Raw genomic sequence first — 17,358 nt, forward strand, 5'->3', positions numbered from 1 at the left:
ATGACTGCACACCCAAGACGTTTAAATAAAACAGTTGCTTTAATATTCAACACAAATGAGTTTCCTAATCAAACTAATATTTTTCATTCACAGATGAATCCGAAGTGGCATCCGGGCAACCTGACCCGCGCAACGAATACGCGGCCCGTCAACATCCGAAGCGTCTGCCTGCCTCTGCCCCCCGGTCTGCAGCGTCACACCGGCCAGCCGTGTTAACCACAGAGGTCCTAGAAAGACAAACAGAGATCGTCAAGTGGATGATGGCTTTAACACACACCATGCAATCTATCGACAGTACATTGAAAGACATAAATGAAACACTGAAGTCACAGAATAAATGCTGAAAGAAATCGCTGTTCTCCTTTCTTTTTTCCTTGAATAACAGAATGCTTACCGAAAGTCAGAATCGCTGAATAAGTTCCTCTCTCCTCCTGAGCGCTCTTGGCTGTGCAGGCAGGTGGAAGGGATCTCTGGGTACGGGGTCCTCTGGATGTACATCTGGAAATGGCACTCCATTTTTTTGGGCAATGTTATGGAGATCCCCGCATGCAATAATAATATTGCATACCTTTTCGGGCGGATAAGGTTCCCCCCGCAGCCGAGAAACAGATCCAGCTTAGGAGCCCTATACACCTCTCCACAGTGGCACGCGTGCGCGAATGCGCAAGCGCCTCTCCTGTTTGGTGTGAGGGTGCGCGGTTAAATAATGAGCCATCACTCTTCCAATTACGGAGTTGTACTTGTTTAATTTATTTAATTTGCGTTGTTTATATTTATGTTGAAGTCAAATAAAACATGGGCCTTCTTTAAAGTGATAAGTCTGTAATTTTAACCTAGGGATTTGTTGCGACTCCTGAGCACGCACTAGTGACGCTGCTGTGTTGCAGTCACCGCAAGTCAAAATGGAAAAGTGCGTACACGGCCTCAGACCTGTCGTGGCGATTTCATCTTTCCTGCGCTCACGATGGATTTGATAAATGCCAACCTTTGCGCAGAAAAGAACGTACACACGACCTACGCATTTTTTTCGTCTTACGCAAGTTTGATAAATGAGGGCCATTGTGTTCTAGATATGAATGTGTTTGGTAATGTTTGTCTCTGACACTGGAGAACAAACATAAGAACGGCTAGAAGTTGTCTAACGCTGCCATAACGTTAACGTTAGTTTAACTGAACTGCATGATATAAACTTGCATCTATGCTCGCTTTAAATGTTGTAATAGTACAAGGAAAGAAGGATTAAGGATATGACAGCTAAGTACTACAACTCACAAAATTACACACATCAACATAGCGCTGCCTTACTTACCTTCCACAAAATTGCAGCAGCGTGACTGCAGGATCTTCCCAGGCCGGCTATACAAGAGCATCCTGTTGTCTCCATAACTCCCTCCGTTGTTACCAAAACCCAAGCGTTGGGACCAGAGAGCTGGCCTGGCTTGGGCTTACGGTGGCTTTTAAAAATAACTTTTGATCATCCGCTTTATGCAGCAGGACGCGACCGACCTTTCCGCTCTGTAGGTACTGGAATGCTTCGGTGCTTTTAAAGTTTTTCATCGAAGCCCCGTCTACGCCTACAGACGAAACCATGTGATTGAAAATATGGCCGTACATCACAGGGGGCCATCTCCTCCTGTCGTCCATCCACTCTGTTATTAGCCTAGGGTGTAGCAACATTTCCCCTCCACTACTACGAACAGCATCGCTCATCTCTGCCCAGGTAACATCCATCTTACGCTAGCTGACCGGAAGTTCCAACGCAAAGCGGAAGAAAAAAGGCTGTTAAAAATGGGCGGGGCGTAATAGGGTGAATAACAGTTCTTTACGATGTGATGATTAGATATGCACACTGATATCTTCTGGGTTTTTTTGTGCCTGGTGGTGTCTGTCTGGTGGTGTGTGTGCCTGATAGCCTTTTGGAGGGGACTGTACGAGTTAGAAATGAAAGAGAGACACTTTGGACGGTGCGGCGTCTGCAGTGATGCGGGCTCTGCACCGGCCCGTCGTGGTGAAGAAGGAGCTGAGCCAGAAGGCCAAGCTCTCGATTTACCGGTCAGTCTATGTTCCTACCCTCACCTATGGTCACGAGCTGTGGGTAGTGACCGAGAGAACGAGATCGCGAATACAAGCGGCAGAAATGAGTTTCCTCCGCAGGGTGTCTGGGCTCTCCCTTAGAGATAGGGTGAGAAGCTCGGTCATCCGGGAGGGGCTCGGAGTAGAACCGCTGCTCCTCCGCATCCAGAGGAGTCAGATGAGGTGGCTCGGGCATCTGGTTAGGATGCCTCCTGGGGCATCCGGTTGGGATGCCTCCTGGGGCATCTGGTTGGGATGCCTCCTGGGGCATCCGGTTGGGATGCCTCCTGGGGCATCCGGTTAGGATGCCTCCTGGGGCATCCGGTTGGGATGCCTCCTGGGGCATCCGGTTGGGATGCCTCCTGGGGCATCCGGTTGGGATGCCTCCTGGGGCATCCGGTTAGGATGCCTCCTGGGGCATCTGGTTAGGATGCCTCCTGGGGCATCTGGTGAGAATGCCTCCTGGACGCCTCCCCGGTGAGGTGTTCCGGGCCCGTCCCACTGGGAGGAGGCCCCGGGGAAGACCCAGGACACGTTGGAGAGACTATGTCTCTCGGCTGGCCTGGGAACGCCTCGGGGTCCCCCCAGAAGAGCTGGAGGAAGTGGCCGGGGACAGGGACGCCTGGGTCTCTCTGCTCAAGCTGCTGCCCCCGCGACCCGATCCCCGGACCAGCGGAAGATAATGGATGGATGGATGGATGGATGGACTTTGGATATGGACATTAAAGGCAAAAAAAAGAGACAAAAAACAAACAAAAAAAAGAGACCAAGAAAAGGCAAACAAAAAAAATGGATCAGCAACCCTGATGAATGGTTATTTTTTGATGGTCACAATTGTTACAGAATGTTAATGTTTATATTAATATTATTAATATTTTGATTTCTGATTTGAGTTTATATATTGATATTTGTAATATATTATATTTCTCTCTGTTAAACAACATTGTCTTTTGAAGGGCAGCTGAGGATGTAGGCTATGAATGAGATGTGGATTTAGGATTTGCCATGTCTAACTAGTCACCCTAAAAGCGACTAGAATGGAAGAAATTGCATTTAAGAAATGCAAAATTGTCTAGAGAGGGCCCCACACTCTGCACTATTCCATATTCATAAAATGTATACATGTATCTACATCATATCTACACAGATTTATATTTATATCTGTACTGTGGAACAACTTCTAAGATGCGTGTCGCAAACCGACCCGCTGAAATCCCACTCCAAGGTTTTTGGAAAAGTTGGCCACCCTGTGTACAATGCAGCTACTTCTTCTGGCTCCATGCCAAAAATGTCCGCTGAACGCGCTGCACAGTCCTGGCATGGCTCCAAACGTCGTCCAGGTAAGCTGTCCATTTCTGGAGTCTCCGTCTCTCAAAAAAAGAAAGTTCAGGAGTTCATTAGTCACCTGCAGTTTCTGATACGAGGTGGCGTCCTGCTCCAGACAGCGCCACAATTCCTCATAGAGGTCACAGAAATGGTCGGAGCCCGCCGCGTCCATGTGTGGTGAGATCTTTCTGTCACAACGGGTCGGCTGGTAGGACACGGATGCGGACTCAGAGGTGTAAGGCAAAAAGACCGGGTTTTATTCACAAAAACAAAGTTAAACAAAAGGCGCAGCTGAGCCGGATAACAAGACTAAACTGTGGAATAGATACATGAATATTATTGAGACAAAACAAAAGACATGAAAGACACTTAACTTTAAGGTCGTGGCTTGACGTGGCAAGGGAGTGGTGATATCGGGGTAAAGATCTCACCAAAAGACAGGGGAGCCTGGGAACTAAATAGGGAACTGAGAGTGATTGGTGAGTGCAGCTGGGGATTATGACAAACAGATGACGTGAGTAACAACTAATAACCTGGCATGGGAAGTGGTGGTGGGGGGGGGGACATGGTAAAACCGGACTAAAACATGAACTCAAAAGCCAAAACAGAAACAACCTAAAACATGATAAAACATCAAACTAAAAACATGGGGAGAACCCCATGGGCGGGACAAAAGCCAGGATAAAATCTGCTTTACATGTCAGGTTCAGTCCTGAAATGATCAAATGATTCAAACGTTTAACCTTAAATCTCACATCTACCAGTTCTACTTCCAGCCTGAGAGCAGAAATGTTCCCGTTCTAACCCTGCACCGATAACACAGCTGAGCCACTACATGTTGTTCCTGTTTAACAGCTAAACTGTTGCTGCTTTATGTTGTGCTGATCTGTCTTTCACCATGTCTGGGGAGTGTTGTAAATCATCGGTAACACACCCTGCCTCTCTGTAAAAACCAGCTCTTCGGCCTCCCTGTTAGATATTTCCTTGTTCCCGCCCACAGATCTCTTTGCATAAGGATGGGCGTGAGCGACATGGTGCAACACGCAGCTGCTGTTAAGCCTCATTTCCTGGTTTGTGTGAGTATCAGCAGAGATCTGTTACCCTTCAGAGCGCACGGATCGTTTCTGTTCAGGTGAAACTATTTGACAGTTACTGTGAAGAGGAGAAATGGCTCAGAAAGGAGATCAGCTGGAAGAAGTAGAATTCATTCCTTCCTGAATCAAAGTCGGATAACCTCCTTCTTCTTCCTGCTCTCAGCCACAGCGGCTCCGCTCGGCCCACATGTTTCCTTGTTCCCTCCCCTTCAGATCTGTAGCTCATGATGGGTGTAACCAACAGGAGGGGAGCTGATAGGCTCTGTTCTCTGCACCGACACGTCATTTATAGCTCAGAGCTCAGATAAGTTTCAGTTTTGAGGAAGTGAAACTCAGTCAGTCGCTGTTGTTGAGAGGAGAAATGGCGCAGAAAGGAGTTCAGCTGGACCCAGAAACCCTCTGCTGTTCGATCTGCCTGGATCTGCTGAAGGATCCGGTGACTATTCCCTGTGGACACAGCTACTGCATGAGCTGTGTTAAAGGCTTCTGGGATGGAGAGGATCAGAAGGGAATCCACAGCTGCCCTCAGTGCAGGAAAACTTTCACAGCGAGGCCTGTCCTGGAGAAAAACACCATGTTAGCTGATTTAGTGGAGCAGCTGAAGAAGACTGGACTCCAAGCTGCTCCTGCTGATCACTGCTATGCTGGAGCTGAAGATGTGGCCTGTGATTTCTGCTCTGGGAGAAAACTGAAAGCCATCAAGTCCTGTTTATCCTGTCCGGCCTCTTACTGTGAGAATCACCTTCAGCCTCATTATGATGTGGCTCCATTAAGGAAACACAAGCTGGTGGAGCCCTCCAAGAAGCTCCAGGAGAACATCTGCTCTGTTCACGATGAGGTGATGAAGATGTTCTGCCGTACCGATGAGAAGTGCATCTGTTATCTCTGCTCTGTGGATGAACATAAAGGCCACGACACAGTGTCAGCTGCAGCAGAAAGGACTGAGAGGCAGAGAGAGCTGGAGGGGAGTCGGCAGCAGATCCAGCAGAGAATCCAGGACGCAGAGAAAGATGTGAAGCTGCTTCAGCAGGAGCTGGAGGCCATCCATCAGTCTGCTGATAAAACAGAGGAGCACAGCCAGAAGATCTTTAGCCAGCTGATCCGTCTCCTCCAGAAAAGAAGCTCTGATGTGAAGCAGCAGATCAGATCCCAGCAGGAAGCCGAAGGGAGTCGAGTCAAAGAGCTTCAGGAGAAGCTGGAGCAGGAGATCACTGAGCTGAAGAGGAAAGATGCTGAGCTGCAGCAGCTCTCACACACAGAGGATCACAGCCAGTTTCTGCACAGCTGCCCCTCAGTGGCAGCACTCAGGGGGGCTACACACTCATCCAGCATCCAGATCCGTCCTCTGAGGCACTTTGAGGATGTGACAGCAGCTGTGTCAGAGCTCAGAGATAAACTACAGGACATCCTGAGAGAGGAATGGGCCAACATCTCACTGAGAGTCGCTGAAGTGGATGTTTTACTGTCACAGCCAGAACCAGAACCAGGACCAGAACCAAAACCTGAACCAGGACCAGAACCAGAACCAGAGAGCAGAGCTGATTTCTTAAAATATTCATGTGAAATCACACTGGATCAAAACACAGCAAACACACAGCTGTTACTGTCAGAGGGGAACAGAAAAGTGACATATATGAAACATCCTCAGTCTTATTCTGATCATCCAGACAGATCCACTGGATGGCCTCAGGTCCTGAGCAGAGAGAGTCTGACTGGACGTTGTTACTGGGAGGTGGAGAGGAGAGGAGGAGGAGTTATTGTAGCAGTCGCATACAAGAACATCAGCAGAGCAGGATGGGGGACTGAATGTGGATTTGGATTTAATGACAAATCTTGGGCATTAAATTGTTTCTCAGACAGTTATACATTTCTGTACAACGACATAAAAACCTCCATCTCAGGTCCTCGGTCCTCCAGAGTGGGAGTGTACCTGGATCACAGAGCAGGTATTCTGTCCTTCTACAGCGTCTCTGGAACCATGACTCTCCTCCACAGAGTCCAGACCACATTCACTCAGCCGCTCTGTGCTGGGATCAGGCTTTATTTTGATTATGGAGACTCAGCAGAGTTTGTGTAAAGTGAAATAAATGTGTTTAGTCAGCTTGTTGCTGACAGCTGGTTGCTGGGATGTCTCTGCTGTTCTGCTGTTTAGTTGCTGCTGTTTCCTGTGTCTGTGCAGCCATGGAGGATATCACTGCTGATGAGGAGTTTGACTCACAGAAATATTTCTCCACATGAAACTCTAAACTTCTCTGAGCTCTAAACATCAGTGGGATCCTGGTGTTGATGTGTCTGTATGTTGTTGTTTCTCTTCCACTTCATGGAGCCCAGCAGAGGAATCAGCAGACCTTCCTTTATCACAGACTCTTTTCACATCTCATCACTTTGGAAATGGGAAAATAATCCTGGAGTTACGCTGACTTTGGTTTGTTCCAGAGATCAAATGTTGTTGCTGTTTTCTGACCAACAGATGAGGAAGTCTGTTCTGAGGTGTTCAGAAACTGTCAGAAATTTGTCCTTTCGACTTTCTTCAATAAAACAGCTTCATCACAGAGAAACGAGTCCAGTTTTCTTTGAATGTGTCCAACAGAGATTTTTCTTTCCTCCGTCTCTCACTCAGAAAGATCTGATCCACATGCTTCAGATGATCAGTTATTATTCTGGGAGCTCTGTTGTTCGGACATTTCTTCTTTAACAGCGTGGAAACACTTTCTTCAGCTGATAAAAACAGTACGAGAACCGATGAGAACAAACAGCAGGGACGCCACAAGCTAACAGGCTTTAGCATGAAGACAGTAAAAGGCAAAAAGGACTGATGGGAATGTTTTACACTCTTCTTCTACAAAATAAAACAGAAAAAACACAAAATAAAACAGAAAAAAAAAAAAAAAAAAATGAAACAAAAAAAAACAAAATGAAACAAAATAAAACACAAAATAAAACAAAAAAACAGGAAAAAAAATTAAACAAAACAAAACAAAAAACACAAAATAAAACAAAACAAAAAAACAAAATAAAAGAGAGTCCTGATCAATAACATAACAGACAACTTAGCAAAGAAGCCTAACATGAAGACAGTAAAAGGCAAAAAGGACTCGCTGGGAATGTTTTACACTCTTCTTCTTTTACAAAATAAAACAGAAAAAACAGAAAAAAACAAAATGAAACAAAATAAAACAAAAAAAACACAAAATAAAACACCAAATGAAACAAAAAAAAACAGACAAAAAACAAAATGAAAGAGAGTACTGATCAATAATATAACAGACAACTTAGCAAAGAAGCCTAACATGAAGACAGTGAAAGGCAAAAAAAAATAAAACAGAAAAAAACAAAATGAAACAAAATAAAACACAAAATAAAACACAAAATAAACACAAAATAAAACAAAAAAACAGGAAAAAAAATTAAACAAAACAAAACAAAAAACACAAAATAAAACAAAACAAAAAAACAAAATAAAAGAGAGTCCTGATCAATAACATAACAGACAACTTAGCAAAGAAGCCTAACATGAAGACAGTAAAAGGCAAAAAGGACTCGCTGGGAATGTTTTACACTCTTCTTCTTTTACAAAATAAAACAGAAAAAACAGAAAAAAACAAAATGAAACAAAATAAAACAAAAAAAACACAAAATAAAACACCAAATAAAACAAAAAAACCCAGACAAAAAACAAAATGAAAGAGAGTACTGATCAATAATATAACAGACAACTTAGCAAAGAAGCCTAACATGAAGACAGTAAAAGGCAAAAAAAATAAAACAGAAAAAAATAATCACAAAATGAAAAAAAATTTTAAAAAAAAAACAACAAAAAAAAAAAAACACAAAAAACACAAAATAAAACAAACAAATAAAACAGAAAAAAAAACAAATTATAACACAAAACAAAATAAAAGAGAGTCCTGATCAATAACATAACAGACAACTTAGCAAAGAAGCGTAACATGAAGACAGTAAAAGGCAAAAAGGACTCGCTGGGAATGTTTTACACTCTTCATCCTGGTCTGTAGCGCCTCCAGCAGGTAGAAACTGGATCTAAAATGCTGCTGTTTTTCTTTCTGTGAGCAGGAAGTTCATGTTGAGCAGATCAAAAGTCTCGATCCTCATTTACAATAATAATCATAATAATGATACATTTTATCTGTAATGCGCTTTATATTTTAACAATCTCAAAGTGCTGCAGAGCAGAAAAAATAAGACCAGAACATTTTTAATATCCATTCAAAAGGAGAGCCTATAAAAGGTGTTTTAGCAGCAAGCTTTCTTAAAAAGGTGAGTTTTTAAGTCTTAGATATCTATTTAAACAAATGAAGTAAAGTCTACTTGTTTTTCATAGGCAGGAACATCATTTTACTCATATACTCAACATAATTTTAAGTAAATGAGTTTCAAACTTAATCACATTTTAACTACTGATTTTATCTATTGTTCTTATTTCTTTCTTTTTTGTTTAAAATTTAAATCCTGCTTTTTATTTCTACTGTTTTAATGTCTCTGTAAAGCACTTTGAATCTCCCTGTAGCTGAATTGTGCCGTACAGATAAACTTGCCTTGCCTAAATTTTATATATCTGTAGTATTTGCTGTTATGAAGTAACTTAGTAGATTTTAACGATACACTTTCAGAGCAAAGTTTATGTAGTATTTCTAGGTTTATGTACATACAACTATTAAACATTTAAATTGTATGAGGAAACCTGAGTAAAACTTACTCTTCCCCCATAATTCATGTATTACGTTAATAAAATGTTTCATTTTACTGAAGAAGCTCGAGTTCTTACTGAATCTTAGAAACACAAGGTAGAAATGATGACAGTTACTCTAATAGAGTTTACTTCACCAAAAAGTCACTTTTTTCAGTGCAGGTTTAGTCCAGACTAAACATGGAGAAGCAGCATTTAGCTGTTATGCTGCAAACAAGTGGAACAAACTGCCAGTGGAGATTAAACTTTCACCCAATGGAGACATTTTTAAATCCAGGTTAAAGACATTTCTGTTCTCATGTGTCTGTGTGTAACAGAGTAGATTTGTGCCTATTAAATGATGGCAAAAGAGGTGCAACAGCGTAATCTATTGGCGTAGTGGTTGGTTTGGGTACTGCACAGAGGAGAGAGGACTTTACTGCGGTAAGACGTCCTCTTATATGGCCCGGGATGATTCATGATTTTATATTACGTTTCAGATGTTTATTCTGTATAATTTACTGTGTCGGGTACTCACTGGGACCTTTCCTAACTGTTCTGAGAGTTTACTGTGTTGTTGATCGTCCCAGACTGTGACGCTAACTTTCCCACCCCCCTGCGGTGTTGTATGCTGTGCTGCAGGAAAAGAGCTGTAATAAACACCCCATAATGCACCTGGTCGTCGTCGGTGATATGTAGAAGCAACAGTAGTGTGGAGCTGAATCTCACAGATAGCCGGGATCCGTAACATATGCATGAAATCTGCACGATATCTGTGAACTTATCTGGACTGTTGCTCGTTTTTAATCATTTAAATATTTTATTTGTTTCTCTTTATATTCTTTTATGTATTTTTAATGCTTCTTCCACTCCCTGCTGCCATGCTTTTATTTTATGTGAAGCACTTTGAACTGTTCTGTGCAAGAAATGTGCTACAAATAAACTTGATAGTATCAGGGGGCACTGATGAGTGAGGGGGGGGGGGGGGGCTTGTACTCAGTTCTGAGTGGGACGGGGAGCCAGCAGCGGCGTCAATTCAGCCAAAGCTAAGCCAAGGTAAAGGTCACTATAGTCACATGACTATAGTATCAATCAATAAATATACATGCCCAGCAAATAATCACCACAAAAGTCTGCTATGTAGCTTATCTGTGTGCAAATGCAGTCTCACTCACATAGCCGCTAGCATAACAATGGACTTGTCTCAGGCCCAATCCCAATTCACCCCTTGGCCCTACCCCTCACCCCTTCCCCTCCGTTTTGCGCGTTCACGTGAAGGGGTAGTGTTGTCCCAATACTCTTCCAAAGCCCTTCCCCTTAGCCCTACCCCTCCGTTGTAGCCCTTCAAACGGAGGGGTTCGGCCAGGCAGACTCCGTCTGAAGGGGTATGATATATTTCCCAGAATACAACGCGACTACCGGGAGATCGCGAGTCTTTTAAAAATGGAAGGAACAACAAGAGCACCACACAAATGTAAGCTCCTCTATTTTTTTGCCATAATTTAACTGTTTTAACCGTTTTAGGTTGTAATAACTTGTGTGTTGTGTGAGTTTAACATGGTGGTAATGTGTAGTTATTTTCTGTTATAAACGCACATGGGAAAAGTCGATATTACTATTTTGTAATCGGTCAATGCATGTGCTGCAACAGTCGTAAAAAAGTTGTCGTTTTTGAAATTGTAACTCGAGTACAAACAATGTAGTTGGTTAACCAGATAGAAGTTAATTTTGAGCGTCATTTCGCTACCTATTATCACAAGTATTCAACGTGAATGTGATTCACAGGGACTCAAGATGAAACAAAGACCCTCATTGACTTTCGCGCCGAAAACGAAAGCCAATTTCTGAGGTCGAAAGCGTCGGCCAAACAACAGTGGGAGTGAGTAATTTATTTTAAGTCATAGGTCGCTCACAATGGTTTGTTTTAGTGCATTTGAGGCATTAACTGACGTTCTCCCTCGTATTTACAACACAGGAAGCTGATAAAGGAGCTGGGGTTGCAGGGGAAGGTCTCCTCCCAACAGGTCTCTAAAAAATGGGAGAACCTGAAAAAAAAATACAAGGTAAACAGGAAGTAATGTCCTTTAAGTAGATGAATACTGTGTGCTCTTGTTGAAATGTCGTCAGTGAGCAATGAAATGCATTTATAATTGCCATTGAATTGTTTTGCTTCCTGCAGCAGCTGAGAACTCCCTCCACTGGGGGTGGAACTGATGATGGCCAGGAGACCGCCACGACGTGGCACTATTATGAGGCTATGCACGGGGTGCTGGGAGCAAGACCAGCAATGGACCCTCCGCTATTGGTGGAAGCCTGTGCAGAGGAGGATGTATGTTTGTATGCTTTGGTAAACATACAACCATGTATTATTTATGTATCTATTGGTCTTTAATAATGAATGTGCATGGTATGTTTTTTAAAAATACATACATGTATTGTACACACAGCCACCACTACCTAATTCTATAACACCTTTTTTGTCAATGGATGAAAGTGTCTGCTATAATGTCATGTTGTGTCTTGTTCACCCAGAACGATGCTGAGCCCAGCACCTCAGCCATGCCTGCTGCGGTCACATCACAATTGTGCCGTCGTTCTCCAACATCCCCATCACCATCACCATCCCCAAAAAGGAGCAGAAAGTCAAATCCTGTACTGGACTTCCTGCTTCAGGAGAGTATTAAGGAGCAGCAGCGCCATGACCAAATGGAACAGAAGACCGAGCGCTTCTTAGCTCTGTTTGAGCGCATGGTTGATAAACTTTAAGGTGAGTTGATGTCCCCTGCACCTATTGTATACACAGCCACCACTACCGCATTCTGAAACACCTTTTTTTACAATGGATGAAAGTGCATGCTATAATGTCATGTTGTGTCTTGTCCCCCCAGAACATCACTGAGCCCATGCAGCACCTCCGATGTCCCATGCACCTTCTCCGTTCCTGCTTCGTTCTCCCCACCATCTTCCATGTTTGCACTGTTGCCCGTTTATATTTTTATTTTATTCTTGTTTTCATTCAATATTTGCACAGCCACTTTAAGCTTTTATTTGCACTGTAATTAATAAAATAATTTAAAGACAAAAAGTTTTTTGAGCATGATTATCACATCAACATCATATGAACGACTGAAACGGATATTGGTATGAAGAGATTTATTACAAAAGGGATAAAAAAAATAATTTGGGTACATTCTCAAACAAAAAATTAACCTCTTGACAGTTCAGCCTTTAAGTCACAAAAAAATTATACATCGCACAGCTCTACAGTGAGACCTGGGCTGCTAATCTGTCCCGTGTTCCAGGCCCAGCATAAAAAATATATATATAAAAAAAAAAAAAAAAGGCAGTAATAAAAAAGCCACCAAAAATAAAATGCATTGCAGATCAATACTGTGACACCAGGGCAGCCAATCTGTCCCGCATTGCATTTCCACTCGCCTCATTAACTGCTAAGGCCTCTCGGGGAGGTTGGGGATCCATGTTGTCCTCTGCCACATCCTCATCTGGCTCAAGCAGGTCCCCATTGTCCAGACACACATTGTGGAGAAATGCACAGGATGCAATAACCTGCGGAGCAAATACTGGCCTCACTTCCAGTGCCTTGAAAAGGGTACACCGCCACCTGGTCTTCATTACCCCAAAGGCTCGCTCAATTATACTACGACCCTTGGCATGGTAGTAGTTGTAGCGGCCCTGTATTGGTCCATTGACTGGTTCCTTGTACGGAGGCATGAGGCTGATGGGTGTGTCTAAACATGGGTAGCCACCATCCCCAAGGAGAACGTAGCCTGGTGGAGGGTACCGCCTCGCCTTGTAGCAGGTGCTGTTTTTCATGACCCTCGTGTCATGAACGGAACCCGGGTAACCAACAAAGATGTCCAGGAATCTTCCAGTGGAATCACAAATTGCCTGCATATTGATCGAATAAAAGCCTTTGTAGTTAAGGTAGTCAATTCGGTGCAGTGTTGGTGGCTTTATTCTAATGTGGCTACCGTCTATTGCACCCACAACATTTCTGAATGCAGGGCTCCCAGATAGCTGAACAAATCCTTGGCCAACTGCATCCAGCTCTCCAGCCTGCGGGAATGCAATGGCACGTCGTAGATTTTGGCATATGTAATTAGCCACTGTGTGGACGACGCGGTGCACCGTGGATTTGGGAACGTTAAACACACGAGCCACCACGATGTAAGAGAGTCCATGTGCCAACCAGTATATATAGATCAGGACCTCTAGTTGCCCGCCCCAACCATGGTCCTGCTCTCTCTGTAGTAGCCTTTGGACAGCTTGTACGGCTCTTCTGCTGAGGCGAAAGTCCTGCTTTAAGTCCGCCTCAACATTGAACCACAACCTTAGGACAGGCATGTTTTGGTCCAATCTGCAATAATTTGTGGGATGACCCGTCTGCTGGAAAGAAAAACATGGAAAGATCAGGCTTTCATCCTCCCAAACCAACAAATTGATAGCACACACAATGCAGTGCATTTATTTATGTCATCAAATCTGAACCTGGTACAAAGAAAGCCGCTTCAAAAACGTATGAGCTGCATGTTTATCCCAAACGGAACGAGGCGAGTAACAAAAGGCTAAACGTTAGCTTATGCTATTAGCTAGGTTAGCCAGGTTAGAATACTACTCCAATCAGCAAATCAGCAAATCCAACGAGACAAGAAAATTGTTTCTATATTACACGATATCACAAATGTACAGTTAGAAGCACTTTCATATACACACACCCATTATGATATTCACACGCCGGATCTGGAAGCTACCAGCTGCTCACTCACACGCGTTATTTGCATTAATGTATCATAATGTATCATTCTACATACCGTAACAAGATCCAGCAATGCTCCCAGATGTCGAAGACGCCTTCGCCTGATGGCACTCCGTCGATTCGACGCAGATATTTCTAAAAATATCCGAATAGCCCAGGACAGCGCGAACACCACTACAGCAGGCATGTTTGTTTTCGTCTGGCTGAAGCTGTCGCTTTGGGTTACGTAACAACTGACGGCGCGGACTTATGACGTACGTGAGTGTGAAGGGGTGTCCCAATACGTAGGGGTATGTTTTATTCCCCTACGCCTACGCCTTCGTTCGAAGGGGCGAGGGGTAGGGGTGAGGGGTAGGCGAAGGGGTAGGGAAATAGAATTGGGATTGGGCCTCAGTCTCCATGTTAGCATTAGCGTTAGCATTAACATTAGTATTAGCTTTAGCATTAGCATTAGCATTAGCATTAGCGGCAGAGGTGCTGAAGTGGACAGCCTCGCTAACAGCCTGAATCCCGCCTTCACTACCTGGTCCTCCTTCCTCCGCCGCTGGGGCAACATTGGACCCATCATCACCTGCCCCCTTTTTTTGGTGATAAATAAATATAAAGTTTTCTGCTTCCTTTTCATATTTTACATTAATTAGCAAACAACAAATCCCGCTAATAACATCAGCTTTGACCTCCAGGCTCCGTCATCTCGTGGGGGGTGGGGGGAGGGGGCTGGGAGATACCGCATTTCAAAAGGGAAGATGATACTTAGATCAATTGATTGTGTTGTTCAGAATTTCCTTTGTAGTTCATTTATATGTATTAAATAATATAATAATCAATACAAATTGACACAGAGTAATTCCATAAATTCATTTAAAAAAAAAAAAAGAAAAACAAACATTTACATTTCCCCCGGAGCCGAGGTGTGGCAGCTGCCGTACCCAGTTGACGCCCATGCTTGCAGCCTCTGGATGTTCTTGTTGGAGGTTCCGATGAGGAGAGCCTTGCAGCCACCCAGCCTGGAGGAGACAAAGGCGTGGCCGCGCTTCTCTGCCTCTGCCAGGGTGAGCGCTGCACGCAGTTTGGCCACGTTCCCGAGGCGGCTGTTACAGAGCTGCTTCATGTGGGCGTCAAAAGGGAGTCGGGGGTCCATTTCTTTACGTTTCGCCTTCAGGGGGCCAGTCTGACAGCTGCTCTGGGAACAGAGCGCTGGGATGTAAAGTGAAGCTAAGTTAGTTAGTTAGTTATTTGTTTATTTGTGACAGGACTCTGCATATTAATAAACATACAATGTAAATATGCCAGATTTAGCTCCAAGGCTAATTTCCATCTGCAGTCCTGCTGTTCACACTAAAATCAAGACAAAGACAAAAACAGGAAACAGGAAAACAAAGCGTACAACATTCCATATCACTTAACCACATCACAAGATATACAACAACTGACCTGTTATGGTACGAATACCATACCCAAAAACCATAGCAACACAATTTTGTCGCACAGTAGTTTCAGACATTAAAATGCATCTGATTGGCAAATAATGTTTTACCCTCCTATACAGGTATGCATTTATTAAAGTGCATCTGGTACTATATTAAAGTGCATTTATCCTAAAGTGCTATTTTTAAAGTGCATGGAATAAAGTGCCAACTAATTTTAAGAATTAGAGAATTACTACCAATTTATTTTTAGTATTGCGTGTTAAATAAAACTACCCTTCATGTTTACAGTCCTGGTTATCTGTAAGCCATGTTTTTAGTTGTTTCTTAAAAGCTACATATGTTGAGTTTTCCCTTATGGCCAACGGAACTGTGTTCCATGTAGAGCAACCAAAGACATATAGGACCTTCTGTGCAAATGCCGTTCTCCTAAACTGTACCTCACAGCCCCCCCTGGTGGCTGATCTTGTCATTGTCACCCTGTTTTTCTGTTTAATGAAGTTACCCAGGGGCGGTGGTGCCAGCCCGTTCAGAGATCTATAGATGAGACAGGTGCTTTTGAATGTTCTGAGATTCTCAAAGGTTAATAAGTCGTGCTTTTTTTAAATTGGGCAGTGATGGGAAGACTGGGGTCTCCGATCGTAGACCTTTACGGCTTTCTTGTATAATTGTTTAATTGAACATTAGACTGGGGGTGAAACCCGGAGGACAGACTGACGGTGGCCCCAAGCAGAGCAAAGAATTCCTTCCAAAGAACTGAAGTGAACTGAGGGCCCCGATCAGACACCACATCTAGAGGGAGACCATGGAGCCGGAGACCACGGAGCCGGAGACCACGGAGCCGGAGACCACGGAGCCGGAGACCACGGAGCCGGAGACCACGGAGAGCCGGAGACCGCGGAGCCGGAGACCTCGGAGCCGGAGACCGCGGAGCCTGAGACCACGGAGCCTGAGACCACGGAGCCGGAGACCACGGAGCCGGAGACCACGGAGCCTGAGACCACGGAGCCTGAGACCACGGAGCCGGAGACCACGGAGCCGGAGACCACGGAGCCGGAGACCACGGAGCCTGAGACCACGGAGCCTGAGACCACGGAGCCTGAGACCACGGAGCCTGAGACCGCGGAGCCGGAGACCACGGAGCCGGAGACCACGGAGCCTGAGACCACGGAGCCTGAGACCACGGAGCCGGAGACCACGGAGCCGGAGACCACGGAGCCTGAGACCACGGAGCCGGAGACCGTGGAGCCGGAGACCACGGAGCCGGAGACCACGGAGCCGGAGGCCACGGAGCCGGAGACCACGGAGCCGGAGACCACGGAGCCAGAGACCACGGAGCAGGAGACCACGGAGCAGGAGACCACGGAGCCTGAGACCACGGAGCCGGAGACCGCGGAGCCGGAGACCGCGGAGCCGGAGACCGCGGAGCCGGAGACCACGGAGCCAGAGACCACGGAGCCGGAGACCACGGAGTCGGAGACCACGGAGCCGGAGACCACGGAGCCGGAGACCGCGGAGCCGGAGACCGCGGAGCCGGACCTGTTGAGCAGTCTCCTTGGCCGAGGGAAGCTTTGGTAAGGGGACAAAATGAGCCAGCTTACTAAATCGGTCCACAACAGTCAGGATGACCATATTTCCCTCGGAAGGAGGGAGGCCAGTGATAAAGTCTGGAGAGATGTGAGACCAAGGACGATGAGGAACAGGGAGGGGCTGTAGGTGAGGGTAGCGGCCATACGAGGGCTCCATGGTCTCCCTCCAGATGTGGTGTCATACAATCATACAAGACCGGACTAAAACATGAACTCAAAAGCCAAAACAGAAACAACCTAAAACATGATAAAACATCAAACTAAAAACATGGGGAGAACCCCATGGGCGGGACAAAAGCCAGGATAAAATCTGCTTTACATGTCAGGTTCAGTCCTGAAATGATCAAATGATTCAAACGTTTAACCTTAAATCTCACATCTACCA

At 44.8% G+C, this 17,358-nt stretch overlaps 1 protein-coding gene across 1 annotated transcript; it reads left to right on the forward strand.

Annotated features, from left to right (window-relative positions):
- The first annotated feature begins 4,304 nt into the window (after positions 1-4,304).
- LOC142398188 (tripartite motif-containing protein 16-like) lies at positions 4,305-7,559 on the forward strand. The gene has a single exon (XM_075482148.1). The coding sequence runs from the start codon at positions 4,855-4,857 to the stop codon at positions 6,568-6,570; it is 1,716 nt and encodes a 571-aa protein (XP_075338263.1). The 5' UTR covers positions 4,305-4,854; the 3' UTR covers positions 6,571-7,559.
- Positions 7,560-17,358: the final 9,799 nt, after the last annotated feature.

The sequence above is a fragment of the Odontesthes bonariensis genome, chromosome 14 (genome assembly GCF_027942865.1).
Source record: "Odontesthes bonariensis isolate fOdoBon6 chromosome 14, fOdoBon6.hap1, whole genome shotgun sequence".
NCBI classification, from domain to species: Eukaryota; Metazoa; Chordata; class Actinopteri; order Atheriniformes; family Atherinopsidae; genus Odontesthes; species Odontesthes bonariensis.

Bases quoted from the DNA above. Each gene is read 5' to 3' on its own strand.
- LOC142398188 (XM_075482148.1), top strand. From the start codon at position 4,855: ATGGCGCAGAAAGGAGTTCAGCTGGACCCAGAAACCCTCTGCTGTTCG.